Genomic DNA, 16,014 nt, shown 5'->3' on the forward strand with positions numbered 1-16,014 from the left:
TAAACAGTACACCAAGTCTGGTTTTCCCAGAGCCCAGTCTTCCAATAGGAGAGGACTTACAGGCCAAACCTTGTTTCTTCGGCTGACGAGGCCCGGGTACCATATCATCTTGGGAGTCAAATATTGGCCCGAGATATGGATCCGGTTTGTTGTAGCCCTTAGGCCCCCGCAGGGACCTGCACAGAGCTTTCTTCATAGCACATGTTTTACGTGACCAACCTCCATAGACACTGGCGAAAAAACTGAGGTGCCTCCCATATGGGAGGGGTTATATAGGGGAGGAATTCCCCTTAATTGGGGTTAACCAGTGTCCAATCACCAGGGGTGCCTATATAACCCACTATGTAATGAAGCTCCTGTGTCCCGTGATGTATGATCAAGAAAGAGCTATTAGGAAAGATAAGCTAAAATGAATTATTTCTTTCTTGAGAAGAGGGGGGAGGGGGTTATGATCAACATGAAAATACATAAGTGGTCCATATAGTGAACATGGTACAGTATAGAGTTATTCACTTTCGGGTTATGACAGAGGGAAAGGGGGCACTCTTTGCGCCAGGAGGTAAAAAGATTTAACCTTCACATACGGAAGGGCTTCTTCACAGTATGAGCTATGAAAATGTGGAATGGACACCATTAAGAATGGTTTCTGGCCAGCTCCATAGATGGCTTTCAAAAAGAGCTGGATTCTTTCCTAAATAGACAATCTATAACTGAATATTAATATTTAGAGATCCATTCCAGGGGTAGTTGATCCAGGGGATATCTGATTGCCTCCTAGAGGATCAGGAAGGAATTTATTTCCCCTTCTGGAGTGAATTGGGTCATGCTTTGTTTGTTTGTTTTTGTTTTTTTGCCTTCCTCTGGATCAGTTGTAGGTATAAGATTGTGTGTATGGAGGATTTAAATTAGTTTTTTTTTCTTGAAATAGATGGACTAGTGTTTCAACCTGACCTGATATAACTAACTCTAACTCTAAGAAAGGAAACCATTATCTGGCCATTGCTTAAAATAAATAAAAAATAGCTTTTCTTAGATCCAGAGTTCTTTTATATAAAGGGTATTTAAAAGTAGTTACTAACATGGACTTCCTCTAGTTACATGGACTTCCTCTAGTTCCCCTGCAAGGTGCCCACTACCTTCTGGTAGAAGCAGAAAACAAAAACTTTTGCACAGTTGTGGTGTTTGCTGGATAGTATCAGTTTCTCAATATGTTGGATCAATATATTCTGACAGAGAAGGATGACCCTGCTGTCAGAATACAATGACACAGCCGTAATAATAATCCACATAATCTTGGTTTGTTTCTTTCCCACGTAGCCCACTGAGTCATGTATTGCCAACTATATTTTGTGTAGTATGTAAAATTATACATTGTTCTTAAAGTATGTAGGATGGTAAAATTAGAATAACAGATAATTATTTGTCATAATAACCAATTTAAATTACGTTTTTGCCAGGTGTTGCAGTGTGCTGCAATGTGGCCAGTGCTTGAAGAGCTACATCTAGCATCAAACGGTATTGCGTCAATGGAAAGGTAAAGAAGGTGGTTCATATGCATTTTTAAAACTGTATAAAAAAACAATAGCATGTCATAGCATATGTAGGGGAACTCATTAATAAACATTCAGTATGTATTTATCGTAGATAAGATTTGTCACTAATATATGTGAGATACCTTTGGAAAAGGAATAGCTTTTTATGCTGAGACCTCTGACAGCTAAGGTAAGCATATCATTCCAGGGGTTTGTTACACCATAGTGTAAGGCTTAAGGTGGTTGCAGGGGCTATTTTATACACACCCCACAAAGCTTTGGCTTTCTAACATACAGCTTTTCAACCCTCGGAACACTTTCCATGACCTCCCCTGGTGTGCCCCCCTGCCATGCTTCCTATGCTTTTCTGTCCCACCTGTGGGTGCAAGATCCACATGGCGGGCATCGCCAGGCTTCAAAGATAGGCAGGTGAGACATATTGAAAGTAAAACAAAAAATCTAAAATGAAACCCAATCACTAACCCACTCCCCCAAGTAGCCTGCCCTGCACCCATGAACATAAACTCACATGTCGAGGACGTCTACATGCAAAAGCGTCGCTTGCGATGCAGATGTTATATACTGTATATCATACAATCTCAAGCCAGCACAACAAAAAAATGTCCAGGTATATTATCAAAATCCATATAAAATGGTGCTTTCACTTTAAATTCTTTGAGCCTTTACATATATGGGTCAAATATAGCATTATGGAATAAACTTTAATGTGCTTCTTCACTTTATCTCCTCCTCTTCCTCAAATCCTCATTGCATCTGCTCTCAATCAGTAGTGCTTGAGTCTTGTGCATGTTCATATGCTCTTCCAATAAATAGTTTCAACCTCTTATCACACTTACCAATAAATTAGCAAAAAAAAAAAAAAAAACTACAATACTGCATTACCTTCCAACAATGCCACTATTACAGATATACAGTATCTCACAAAAGTGAGTACACCCCTCACATTTTTGTAAATATATTATTATATAATTTCATGTGACAACACTGAAGAAATTACACTTTGCTACAATGTAAAGTAGTGAGTGTACAGCTTGTATAATGGTGTCAATTTGCTGTCCCCTCAAAATAACTCAGCACACAGCCATTAATGTCTAAACCACTGGCAAGAAAAGTGAGTACACCCCTAAGTGAAAATGTCCAAATTGGGCCCAATTAGCCATTTTCCCTCCCTGGTGTCATATGGTCTCAGGTTTGAATGGGGAGCAGGTGTGTTAAATTTGGTGTTATCGCTCTCACGCTCTCATATTGATCTCTGGAAGTTCTACATGGCACCTCATGGCAAAGAACTCTCTGAGAATCTGAAAAAAAAGAATTGTTGCTCTACATAAAGATGGCCTAGGCTATAAGAAGATTGCCAAGACCCTGAAACTGAGCTGCAGCACAGTGGCCAAGAACATTCAGCGGTTTAACAGGACAGGTTCCACTCAGAACAGGCCTCCCCTTGATGGACCAAAGAAGTTGATTGCATGTGCTCAGTGACATATCCAGAGTTTTTTTGGGGGGAAATAAACGTATGAGTGCTGCCATCATTGCTGCAGATGTTGAAGGGGTTGGGGGTCAGCCTATGCTGCTCAGACCATACACTGCACACTGCATCAAATCTAAATGATGATGCACAAGAAAGCCCACAAACAGTTTTCTGAAGACAAACAGACTAAGCACATGGATTCCGGGAACCATGTCCTGTGGTCGGATGCGACCAAGATAAACGTATTTGGTTCAGATGGTATCAAGCATGTGTGGTGGAAATCAGATGAGGAGTACAAAGCCAAGTTTGTCTTGCCTACAGTCAAGCATGGTGGTGGGAGTGTAAAGGTCTGGGGCTGCATGAGTTCTGCCGGAACTGGGAGCTACAGTTCATTGAGGGAACCATGAATGCCAACATGTACTGTGACATACTGAAGCAGAACATGATCCCTTCTCTTCAGAGACTGGGCCGCAGGGCAGTATTCCAACATAACCCCAAACACACCTCCATGAGGACCACTGTCTTGCTAAAGAAGCTGAGGGCAAAGGTTAGACTGGCCAAGCATGTCTCCAGACCTAAACCCTATTGAGCATCTGTGGGGCATCCTCAAACGTGAGGCGGAAGAGCACAAGGCTTCTAACATCCACTAGCTCAGTGATGTCGTCATGGAGGAGTGGAAGAAAACTCCAGTGGCAACCTGTGAAGCTCTGGTTTTGTTGCCAGCGGTTTAGACATTAACGGCTGTGTGTTTAGTTATTTTGAGGGGACAGCAAATGGACCCTGTTATATAAGCTGTACACTCACTACTTTACATTGTAGCAAAGTGCCATTTTTTAAGTGTTGTCACATGAAAAAATATCATAAAGTGAGAGGTGTACTCACTTTTGTGAGATACTGTATATGTGCTCACATTTAAATTGGTTCTAAAGGCAGAAGGTTTTTTACCTTAAAAGGGAAGTGTGGGATTTTTTTCCCCATAATCATACCTATGTGGAAGCAGCATCGGACTGATGCTGCATCTGCACTGAGAAGCGAGTCACCGAACATTGCTGATGGCTTGGTTCTCTCGGCTCCCAAGCAGAGTGCTGCTGCCTGTCAGTCAGCAGCTCTGCTGCTCCTTCGCGCTCACTGGAGCGCTGAGCTGTGGAGGGGCAGGGAGTGGCACCTCTTGGATCCAGAGTTGGAATGACACGGTGCCTGGACTGATATTGGTGACGTCAGCAGAAAGCAGACTTCAGTCTATTCTCTGCTAAAACGTGTCACAGGAGTGAAAAACGAATTGCACTCCTGTGACCCATAAGAGCCCAGCCAAACAAGCTCAGGCTGGACTTCTCCTTTAATGCATTATATGCATTAAGATAAAAAAAAAAATTCTGGGTGCAGCTCCTCCCCCAGCCCCCCCCCCCCCTTATACTTGAGCCCCATCTTGATCCCATGATGTGCTTGAGAGCAGTTGCTCTCCCAGGTCAAAAAAGGAGGGACAATTTTGAAAAAAACACAATATTTTGTACTTTTTGCTATAATAAATATCCCCATTTAAAAAAAAAAAAAAAACATTTTTTTTCTCAGTTTAGGCCGATATGTATTCGTCTACATTTTTTTGTTAAAAAAAAAAACACAATAAGCGTATATAGATTGGTTTGCGCAGAAGTTATAGTGCCTACAAAGTAGAGGATAGATTTATAGAATTTTTATTATTATTGTTTTTTTTTTTTTTTTACTAGTAATGGTGGCGATCTGTGATTTTTATCGGGACTGCGACATTATGGTGGACACTTTTGACACATTTTTGGGACCATTGGCATTTATACAGTGATCAGTGCTATAAAAATTCACTGATTTTTGTAAAAATATCACGGCCAATAAAGGAGTTAACACTAGGGGGCGATCAAGGGGTTACTGTGTTCCCTGTGTGTGTTTTTAACTGTAGGGGGAGGGAACTGACCTAGAGGAAATTACTGGCTATTGGGAACTCACGATCTGTCTCTTCTCACAGAACAGAACAGGGATTTGTGTGTTTACACACACGCGTTCCTGTTCTGCCTCTCGATTGGTCCTGGCCATCAGTCATCGTGACTGTCAGCAATGAGCATTGTCACACCCCGAGTGCAGCATGTGCCTGCTATCCCGCTTAAAGGAGCCGACGTATAGCTACGGCGGCTCGTGGGATCATGGCGACCTGCCGCTGTATAATGATGGTGGCTGGTCGGCAAGCAGTTAAATATGTCCCATAGTGTAGATTGCAAATAATGGGATTTTTATATACAGCTTACCTGTAAAATCCTTTTCTTGAGAGTACATCACGGGACACAGGAGCTTCATTACATAGTGGGTTATATAAGCACCTCTGGTGATTGGACACTAGTTGACCCCAATTAAGGAGAATTCCTCCCCTATATAACCCCTCCCATATGGGAGGCACCTCAGTTTTGTAGCAAAGCAATAAGAAACCACGTAAAACCCAAGAGGGGCGGGAGCTCTGTGTCCCGTGATGTACTCTCAAGAAAAGGATTTTACAGGTAAGCTGTATATAAAAATCCAATTTTCTTGATCATACATCACGGGACACAGGAGCTCATTACATAGTGGGATGTCCCAAAGCAATGCTCAGATTGAGGGGAGGGAGACACAGATCATAATTATAGACCGCCAGGGACCGGAGGACCTAAACTGCAGCCTGCAGTACACTGCGCCCCCAAGGCGGTATCCTCTTGTCCTCTGACATCCACCTGATAGAATCTGGTGAATGTGTGGACTGATGACCAAGTTGCAGCCTTACAGATCTGAGCCAGGGAGGCCTGGTGATGCACTGCCCAAGAAGCACTTACAGCCCTCGTTGAGTGCGCTTTCACTTGAAAAGGAGGAATCTTCCCCTTTACACTATAGGCCTGAGAAATAACCTGTCTAATCCACCTTGAGAGAGTGGATTGTGACGCCGCCTGGCCCTTCCTAGGGCCTTCTGGCAAAATAAACAAGCTGTCAGTTTTCCTTATCTAAGCAGTTGCTTGAAGATATATACTGATTGCTCTAACCACATCCAAAGTGTGCAAAGATTCTTCTTCTGCGGACTGTGGGTCCGGAAAAAAGGATGGTAGGATTACGTCTTGATTCAAATGGAATCCCGAAACCACCTTAGGTAGAAAGGACCTGTTGGGACGCATGACCACCCGGTCCTTATGAATAATTAGATACGGCTCCTTGCTGGAGAGAGCTGCTAGCTCTGATACTCTTCTAGCCGTGGATATGGCTACCAAGAAGACCAATGTTTTAGTCAGGAGAACTAATGAAGCCAGATGTAAAGGTTCAAATGGTTGCCCCTGCAAAGCCGAGAGAACCAAATTCAGATCCCATGGGCATACCTGAGGTTTGACTGGCGGTCTTAACCGCATGGACCCCTGGATGAAAGCCCGCACCAGGGAATGCGATGCAAGTGGCTAATGAAAAAACACTGACAGGGCCGAAATCTGCACCTTGATGGTGCTTATGGCCAAATTCATTTCTAGGCCTGACTGGAGAAAGGCCAAGATCCTGCTAATGACATACTTTCTAGGATGCCATTTCCTGAGTTCACACCAGGAGACATATGCCCTCCAGATTTTGTAATAAATAAGCCTGGAGGCCGGCTTTCTGGCATTGACCAGAGTAGAAAGGACTGGCCCCGAAAGGCCACGGTCTCTCAGAATGTGGGTCTCAGCAGCCAAACCGTAAAATTCAGACTGTGTAAAGCAGGATGGTAAATCGGACCCTGTGAGAGCAGATCTGGCCGGAGAGGGATGATCCATGGCCTGCCTACTGCGAACTTCATGATCTCTGCGTACCACGGTCGCCTGGGCCAAGCCGGGGCCACCAAAAGGACCGATTTTTTTTCTCCTTCTTGACTCTTCCCAGGAACCGCGACAGAAGCGGGCTCGGGGGGGAAGGCATAGATCAGATTGTACTGATCCCAGGGAACTGTCAGAGCATCTGACCCCTGAGCAAGTGTATCTCTTGTCCTTGACACAAAATTGTCCAGTTTCCTGTTGAACCTGGATGCAAACAGATCTGCGTCTGGAGTACCCCACTGTGACATATGTTCCGAAACACGTCGGGGTGCAGAGCCCATTCTCCTGGGCACAACTGCTGGTGGCTCAGAAAATCCGCCTGCCAATTTTCCATTCCTGGAATGAAGACTGCAGAAAGACACAGGACATGCTTTTCTGGTTTCTTGGTTTGTAACCACCATACAAGACTCTTGTGTGTTCCTGGGAATAGACGCATAGGAAGATCCAAGGATTGGGGCTTCCTGTTCCATGCCGCAAGGATGCATCTTTGCAGAGGCCTTGAGTGGAACTGGGCAAATGGAACAGTCTCATGCATAATCGAATGGGGGATGATCTCCTGCCCAGAATTAGGCGCACCAGATCCCCAATGGCCAAGGCCTTTGGCCTTGGAAGAAACACCTTGCCCTGAGCGGTGTCGATGACCATACCCAGGTATTTCAACCTGGTGGCAGGCTGTAGGGACGACTTTTCTAGGTTTATAATCCAACCTAGGCGTTCCAGGTGTTCTAGCGTTTTGGTAACGCTGCGGTTCAGGAACGCTACTGTTTTCTCCATGAGAAGTAAATCGTCTAGATAAGCCATGACGGCTATACCCTGAGCTCTTAGGTTTGCCAAGAGAGGGTCCAGAATCTTCGTGAAGACTCGAGGGGCCGTAGCAAGCCCGAACGGAAAGGCCACAAATTGAAAATGGCGCCGCTCTACCGTGAACCTTAGAAATTTTTGGTGTGCGGGAAAAATTGTCACATGAAGATATGCATCTTTGATGTCTATTGATGCCATAAACTCTCCCCCTTGCATTCGGAAGGACCATAAAGGACGCATAAAAACCGGTTCAGATCCTTCAGATCTAGGATAGGTCTGACACTTCCATTTGGCTTCGGAACGGTGAAGAGATTCGAGTAAAATCCTGAACCCTGTTATTTAGGGTCCACTTCTATCACCCCCTGGGATAGTAAGTGATCCAAGGCCAGAAATAGCGGTTTTTGCTTTACTGGATCCCTGGGGATCCTTGACCTTAGAAAAAAAAAGAAGGTGGAATCTCCTGAAACTCTAGCCTGTAGCCCAGAGATACCGAAGAGATCACCCACTTGTCCCGGATCTCTTCCCGCCAGGCTCTTGCAAACTGCAGGAGCCTTCCCCCCACTCGGCCGTGCGGGGGCGCCCCTTCACAAGGAAGCTTTTGGGCTCTGCTTGGCAGGCTTTCGCCCCCAAGTCTTTTTTCTGCCCCTGGGCTCGGCCCTGAGCCTTTCCTGTAGAGGAGGGCTGAGAAGGCCGTCGCCACTGCTTAGAGCTTGATGCTCCGGGAGAGAGAGCACGCCTAAATGAAGGACGCTTGCTCCTTTTGACTGGAAGGAGAGTAGATTTACCTCCTGAGATTTTTTTGGACGAATTTGTCTAATTCTTCTCCAAACAAACATCCCCCTTTAAACGGGAACCCAATCAAATGCTTCTTGCATGACAGCTCAGCCGCCCAATTCTTTAGTCATAGGGCCCTTCGCATGTGTACCAACATGAGAGACAAACGTGATGCTTGTTGGACAGAATCCAAAATCGCATCAATCATGAAACACAGAATATGAGGCAATTCTGCATTATTTTCTACTTCCTCACTGGGAAGGAGCCCAAGCATCTGCTTAACCTGTTTATTGAGAAACTGGCACAACCCCACGGCTGCGACTGTAGGTTGCACTACAGTGCTAGCCATGGAAAAGGAGGCTTTTAATAAGGTTTCCAGCTTTTTATCAGTTGGATCTTTAAATACCTGTGCATTATCCAAGGGACAAGTCAGGTTTTTATTCACGCAAGAAACAGCCGCATCAACAGATGGGACCCCCCACTTCTTGGTGAAACTTTCCTCCAGAGGATAATGCATAGAAAAACTTTTAGGAGGAGCAAACAGTTTATTGGGATGTCCCCAATCCTCATACAACAATTCATTCCATTAAGGGATGAATTGGGAAGGAATAGGCAGTCTGTAGGGCTTTCCTGACTCCCAGGGAATAAACAGAGGACGTAGCGACTTCAGGAGCAGGCATTCTGAATGTGGTACGCACCAATTCAGTATAATACTGTACCTGTTTTCTGAGTGCCTGGGAGGAGGGGGACTCTCTCCTCTTCCTCTGATTCATCCGACTGCTCATGATCCCTGTCCCAAGACAGGGATCTCTCCTCATTTTCAGAAGAATAATCTGAGAGAGGAATTTCAGCAGAGGGAGGGGATCTAACCCTTTTCCTGCTATCTTTCAGGGAAGCAGAAATAAAATTCATTATTCTCCCTTCAAAACCCTCCAATGTAGCCCTAAGGGAGTCCTCAGTGACATAAACGGGGGCTGGGACATTAGGAGAGGCTGCAAAACCTGACAGGGGCACTGACTCATCTTGAGAGGCTGGCTCCAGTCTTGCAGGGGGGGATGGTAACTTACAGGCACTTTTAGAACCCCTGGACCTAGGCGGTGATTTACCAGTGCCTTTGCTACCTCCCCCTGAGACCCTCTTATGAGGAGACATAGTCCTAAGCTACAAAGCAGAGGTACTAGTACAAGTGCAATCACTGTTGTGCTTAAAGTCTCACAATAAATATACATGCTTAAACTGCACAACCTGATGCTGAGTAGGTGTCTAAGGTTTGCCTGGATCCAATCCCCACGTATGCTTACTGCCCACAGCTCCTGTGTCTCCACTTACAGCCCCCTGGCGCTCTGGGCTTTTGAAATCTGGCGCCTGCACAGTACAGCACCGTGCACACTGACGTGCACAGCTCACAACCACACTCCCCACTCCTCCATTAGGCCGGGAACCTGCCTGGCGCGCGTGCACGAGGACCACGGGATCCAGGGGGGGAAAGGAGAACTCCACCGGAGCTGCGTGGGACCCCTGTGTTACCTTGTTGTGGCAGGGACTGCAGTGGAGACGTGAGACAGCTGGAGAACCAGGCTTCACTGAGCGTGTGTACTGAAAGGCATGTAAGTATGCATCAGGCTGCTATTACTCCCTCTAGTGGTGGAAACCAGGTAAGACATACAACTGAAAAATGAAGAAATCCATCATATAATTATATATATATATAGGATTAACTTCCCTTACCTGTCCTCGCCGCAGGAATTGCTGAAACAGACAAATTCCAGCCTTCACCCATCACGGCGGGCAGTGTTAGCCAACCTTCAGGTTTATCTGGGGCTCTTCCTCGGAAGAGCCTCCTACCTGGATCATGTAAATGACTCTGCCAGAAACTTTTGTGCACTCTGTATAAACAGTACACCAAGTCTGGTTTTCCCAGAGCCCAGTCTTCCAATAGGAGAGGACTTACAGGCCAAACCTCATTTCTTCGGCTGACGAGGCCCGGGTACCATACCATCTTGGGAGTCAAATATCGGCCCGAGGTATGGATCCGGTTTGTTGTAGCCCTTAGGCCTGCACAGAGCTAAAGTTTTACGTGACCAACCACCATAGACACTGGCAAAAAAACTGAGGTGCCTCCCATATGGGAGGGGTTATATAGTGGAGGAATTCTCCTTAATTGGGGTCAACCAGTGTCCAATCACCAGAGGTGCCTATATAACCCACTATGTAATGAAGCTCCTGTGTCCCGTGATGTATGATCAAGAAAAACTTTGTTTTTTCATTCATTGATTAACACAACTGTTCTGAATCTTGACTATAGGGTTATATCACCACCTACAGGAGCAGGACAGCAAAAAAATAACTCAACGCCAACTAGCTTGCATAAAACCTCCTCTCTGCTATAGGCAATCCACTCATTCTGCCTAGTGTTCAGGATAGTGACCTAGCTCCATGCTGAGGCTTTTTGGTGCCCTAGTCTTTTTTCCTTTTTTCTCCTTTTTGCGTTTTTTTGGCGATGGGCTGGATGATATAGGTCCAGTGGCCAGCAAGTGTGCACAGACCTTTAGATAAATGCTGGGTTGGCTGTACCATGCCCCATCCAGAACTGGACAGGCACAAACATCTTGTGTGGGATACATATGACCAGGCACCATAGTCCATGTGACAGCGTTGCCGACAGCCCCCCCCCCCATACCTCCTGGGGTGAATTGGTGTGGGATTGAGTACCTTGTTTCCTTTACCCTTCCCCCTAAGCTCCCAGTGTCTGGACTGATGGGAAGTTGCTGGGCTACGTGTGCTTGTGTGCTGCACACCCCGCCACCCCAACTGGGGGCTGTATCCGTTCCCCGGATATATGGCGGCCCCACAATCTAGTCCAGGGGGGCTTTTGGGACAATTCTGTTTTTTGGACCGAGGCTGTTGGGGCCATGTGGGGAGGGTATTGACTCCCGCCTCTCTTATTGGGCTTGGGATTGATTGCTGGCAGGGAGGGGGTGGGGTTGCTTTGGCTCCCCACCATGCCTGGGGACTTGTGTGGGGGCTTCTCTTGGGTGGGCACACCACACAGTCGGGCTCCACACTGCTTTAAGCCATGGCTTTTGCAGCCTTCGGGACCAGGCAGCGGCGACACCATTTCGGTTGTTGGCAGTCGCCCTAATTGCATGCCAGTGTGAGCAGCGACTCTCCCTAGTGGGCACTGCTGAGGGGCAGACCCTGTACAGAGCAGGTGCATCATTTTGCCTTATGACATTCACCTACTGCCTCCTTTGATGGCAGGACTGATATGGGGAGACCCCCTTCCCCCTGTGACATTGCATGCTGACAGAACTCCCAAGGGGCCAGCAATCTTCCTGTGGCTGGGCTGGTGTTCTGGTCAGCACCTAAGGGGGGGGGGGGGAAACTGGGTTCCTTTCCAGCAGTCTGTGAGGATTTCCCCCGTGGCCACTCCCCCCCCCCCCCAACCAAGAGTGCTGCAGTAACCTTGCACAGTACAGGCTGCTCCTGGGGACACCACCCCAGATATGCCAAGTGCACAGGGGTTCCCTCAGTTGCTGTGCAGTGCAGGGGGGATTCAGGTCTGGTCCATGGTGGGATACCTCCCTCCCATTGTTGCCTTAGTTAGCATTACCTCACTGAGGTGAGTGGATGCAGTTTGTGACCTCACACTTGACTTTGCTGGCTTCTGCTTTGTGGTTCGGCGTGGAAGAGATAGGCATTGGATTGCCTCTCCCCGTCTGCGGATGACAAGTCCTCCTTTAGAGCAGTTGTGACCACGGCTACGCTATGGTTATGTGCAAATTTTAGGGCTGGAGGAAAAATTTTTCCCCCATGAGGGGTATGTTAATGAGTGAGGATACCTTAGGGGCCAGGGGTACAGTGGCCGTCCCCTGTATGAGCTGGCCGGGCAGTTTTGAATCCGTCATACTTGACTGAATTTGTGTCCAAAGTTGTGTTTTTATGTAGTTTGTGAAGGCCCCTTTAAGGTAGCAGATCCTTGCCCCAGATCCACCAGTGCTATTCTTTCCCTTCACTTTCCATCTTCTACTTCAGGCCTTGTGTGGTACAGTACAGGCCCTGATTCACCAGGGATTGCTTGTCATTGTACCTGACATGAAGTGAACTGGTTCTGAGGTTTCTATTCAACTCCGTTCACAGTCCCGAAAAAGGACAGGACTCCCCTTTTCCTGGACCTCTAGGCCCAGCTTTGACTTGTGCTGGTCTTCAGGTTTAAGCTGGAATTCATCAGTTTGGTTGTGGCGCCCTTTCATCAGTGTTTTTTCTTGCATCCATAGACATCAAGGATGCATGCCTGCTCGTTTTCCATGTGTGAGGGACAGTTTTTGCATTTGCAGTTATGTACTCACTATATTAAGTTGTGGTGCCCCCTTTAGGCTGGTCTCGACTGCTCCGGTGTTCAAGGTGCTGTCACCAGTCCTAGCATTGCTAAGACAATGGGGGATTGCTGTGACTGGTTGTTTGGCTGTCCTGAGCGAACTCCCTGGTTGTGCTGACGGACAGTGTGGGGATCACAATGAGATCCCTGCAGGACTTCAGATGGGTCCTAAGCTCAATAAGTCTGGAGTCTCTGTGCCCGATTCTAGAGTTGGAACAGGTCAAAGTGTTTCTCCTGGTGGACAAACTCAAAAAAGCTAGGGCTGAAACAAACTAATAACATAATTGAATATAATATGTTTTTTTTACCTTGCTATGGGGCACTCTATACTATACTTTGCGGCCTGCTATAGGGACACTCTGAAGGCTGGAGGAGCCAGAAGGGCCAGCAGGGGACCCCAGAAGAGGAGAATCAGAGCCATTGCACAGAGTAGATAAGTATGACAACTTTGTTTAAAAAATAAAATAAAAATCAAACACTTTCATTGCTCTGTGCAGGGGAAGATCAGCATCTGAATGCAGAAAAGCTGGAGGCTGATAGACTGGAGGTAATATAAGGCATTAGAATTAAGCTTAAAGTAGAAGTTTACCAGTATTGTGCATTATATTTAAATTGATATCCATGCACAATAAGTCTCAGCCTTTAGAACTACCCTCCACCCTTCATGTGGAGTCATGTCTGACTCCCAGTTAAAATACCCTGTATATCCTACTTGTGCTACTTCTAACTATATATATATATATATATATATACACAGTGTCTTGCGAAAGTATTCGGCCCCCTTGAACTTTTCAACCTTTTGCCACATTTAAGGCTTCAAACATAAAGATATAGAATTTTAATTTTTTGTGAAGAATCACCAACAAGTGGGACACAATTGTGAAGTGGAATGAAATTTATTGGATAATTTAAACTTTTTTAGCAAATAAAAACTGAAAAGTGGTGCATGCAAAATTATTCGGCCCCTTTACTTTCAGTGCAGCAAACTCACTCCAGAAGTTCAGCGAGGATCTCTGAATGATCCAATGTTGTCCTAAATGATTGATGGTGATAAATAGAATCCACCTGTGTGTAATCAAGTCTCTGTATAAATGCACCTGCTCTGTGATAGTCTCAGGGTTCTGTTGAAAGCGCAGAGAGCATCATGAAGACCAAGGAACACACCAGGCAGGTCCGTAATACTGTTGTGGAGAAGTTTAAAGCCGGATTTGGATACAAAAAGATTTCCCAAGCTTTAAACATCCCAAGGAGCACTGTGCAAGCAATCATTTTGAAATGGAAGGAGTATCACTGCAAATTTACCAAGACCTGGCTGTCCCTCTAAACTTTCAGCTCAGACAAGGAGAAGACTGATCAGAGATGCAGCCAAGAGGCCCATGATCACTCTGGATGAACGGCAGAGAACTACAGCTGAGGTGGGAGAGTCTGTCCATAGGACAACAATCAGTTGTACACTGCACAAATCTGGCCTTTATGGAAGAGTGGCAAGAAGAAAGCCATTTCTCAAAGATATCCATAAAAAGTCTTGTCTAAAGTTTGCCACAAGCCACCTGGGAGACATACCATACATGTGGAAGAAGGTGCTCTGGTCAGATGAAACCAAAATCAAACTTTTTGCCTACAATGCAAAACGATATGTTTGGCGTAAAAGCAACACAGCTCATCACCCTCAACACACCATCCCCACTGTCAAACACGGTGGTGGCAGCATCATGGTTTGGGCCTGCTTTTCTTCAGCAGGGACAGGGAAGGTGGTTAAAATTGAGGGGGAAGATGGATGCAGCCAAATACAGGACCATTCTGGATGAAAACCTGTTGGAGTCTGCAAAAGACCTGAAACTGGGACGGAGATTTATCTTCCAACAAGACAATGATCCCAAACATACAGCAAAATCTACAAAGGAATGGTTCACAAATAAACGTATCCAGGTGTTAGAATGGCCAAGTCAAAGTCCAGACCTGAATCCAATCGAGAATCTGTGGAACGAGCTGAAAACTGCTGTTTACAAACGCTCTCCATCCAACCTTACTGAGCTCGAGCTGTTTTGCAAGGAAGAATGGGCAAGAATTTCAGTCTCTCAATGTGCAAAACTGATCGAGACATACCCCAAGCGACTTGCAGCTGTAATCGCAGCAAAAGGTGGCTCTACAAAGTATTAGCGCAAGGGGGCCGAATAATTTTGCACGCCCCACTTTTCATTTTTTTTATTAGTTAAAAAAGTTTCAAAAATCCAACTTGTTGGTGATTCTTCACAAAAAATTAAAATTTTATATCTTTATGTTTGAAGCCTGAAATGTGGCAAAAGGTTGAAAAGTTCAAGGGGGCCGAATACTTTTGCAAGGCACTGTATACAAATATATGTTGAAAGGCTAGCCGCATTTGTAGGAGGAGCCTGAGAGGGCTATTTAAACCTCCTCCTCTGTCAGGGCCAGTGTTGTTAGGTTTTCTGAGTGGGCGGCAGCAGAGCCTGTCTGGGGATTGGGCTTGGCGTTTTCTGGGTTGGAGCGACGCCCCCCCCCTCCCCTCCCCTCATCTCTGGGTTTTCACCACGTTCATCTGGGTGGAGGCTGCTCTGCCGTCGGCCTTGCAGCCCATGTTCCAGCAGCGTGTGTGGTGGAGGTGGGGGGGGGCGGCAGTCCAGCCATCCTTCACCACCCTCCGCTCCCTCTGGATAGCATGCTGCCCGCCTGCGTTCATGCCAGGGGGGAGCGGGGCTGCATCTGTCATTTTTTCTTTCACATCGTCACTCTCCCTGCCTGCCCACTCCTCATGCTTCTAGCTCCATTAGGGAGCCGGCTGCCAGCTTCTCTCTCCACAAACCCGCGTGGCGGCCGGCTGATTCTCCCTGTGTGGGTGGAGGGGGTGATCGGCCGCCGCTGGCTCCGCTCCCATACACGGCCATCACCTGGAGCTGCCAAGAGCCCGCCTGGTGATCGGCAGCCGCTAGATCCTCTCTCCCCTTGTACATGTGGCGGCGGGAGAGGGGGTGATCGGCTGTTGCTGGCCCCGCTCTCCACAAAGTCCATCGGTAAAGAGCCAATCTGGTTGGCCGCCCGCTAGATCCTCTCTCCCCTTGGTCACATGTGCTCGGCGCCGCCGATTCTCCTGGCGGGGGAGGTGTTTTTCATCATGGCATGTTGTGTTTCTGTCTCAGCGTTTCTGTCTCAGCATTTTCTGTCTTTTGTGTTGCTGCCAGCATGTCTGTCATAGTATTTCAG

General features: G+C 46.7%; 1 protein-coding gene across 11 annotated transcripts in view; it reads left to right on the plus strand.

Moving 5' to 3' along the window:
• TBCE (tubulin folding cofactor E) overlaps nucleotides 1-16,014 on the plus strand; it is a 969,060-nt gene that overhangs the window by 536,610 nt on the left and 416,436 nt on the right. For all 11 annotated transcript variants that reach the window (XM_077486518.1, XM_077486519.1, XM_077486516.1 and 8 more), the window contains one exon: nucleotides 1,458-1,534. In XM_077486518.1, the coding sequence (XP_077342644.1) occupies nucleotides 1,458-1,534 (77 nt within the window). The remainder of the gene's footprint in view (nucleotides 1-1,457; nucleotides 1,535-16,014) is intronic.

This window comes from Lithobates pipiens, unplaced genomic scaffold (genome assembly GCF_037356315.1).
Source record: "Lithobates pipiens isolate NorthernLeopardFrog02 unplaced genomic scaffold, aLitPip1_a1.2 Scaffold_18, whole genome shotgun sequence".
Taxonomy (NCBI): Eukaryota; Metazoa; Chordata; class Amphibia; order Anura; family Ranidae; genus Lithobates; species Lithobates pipiens.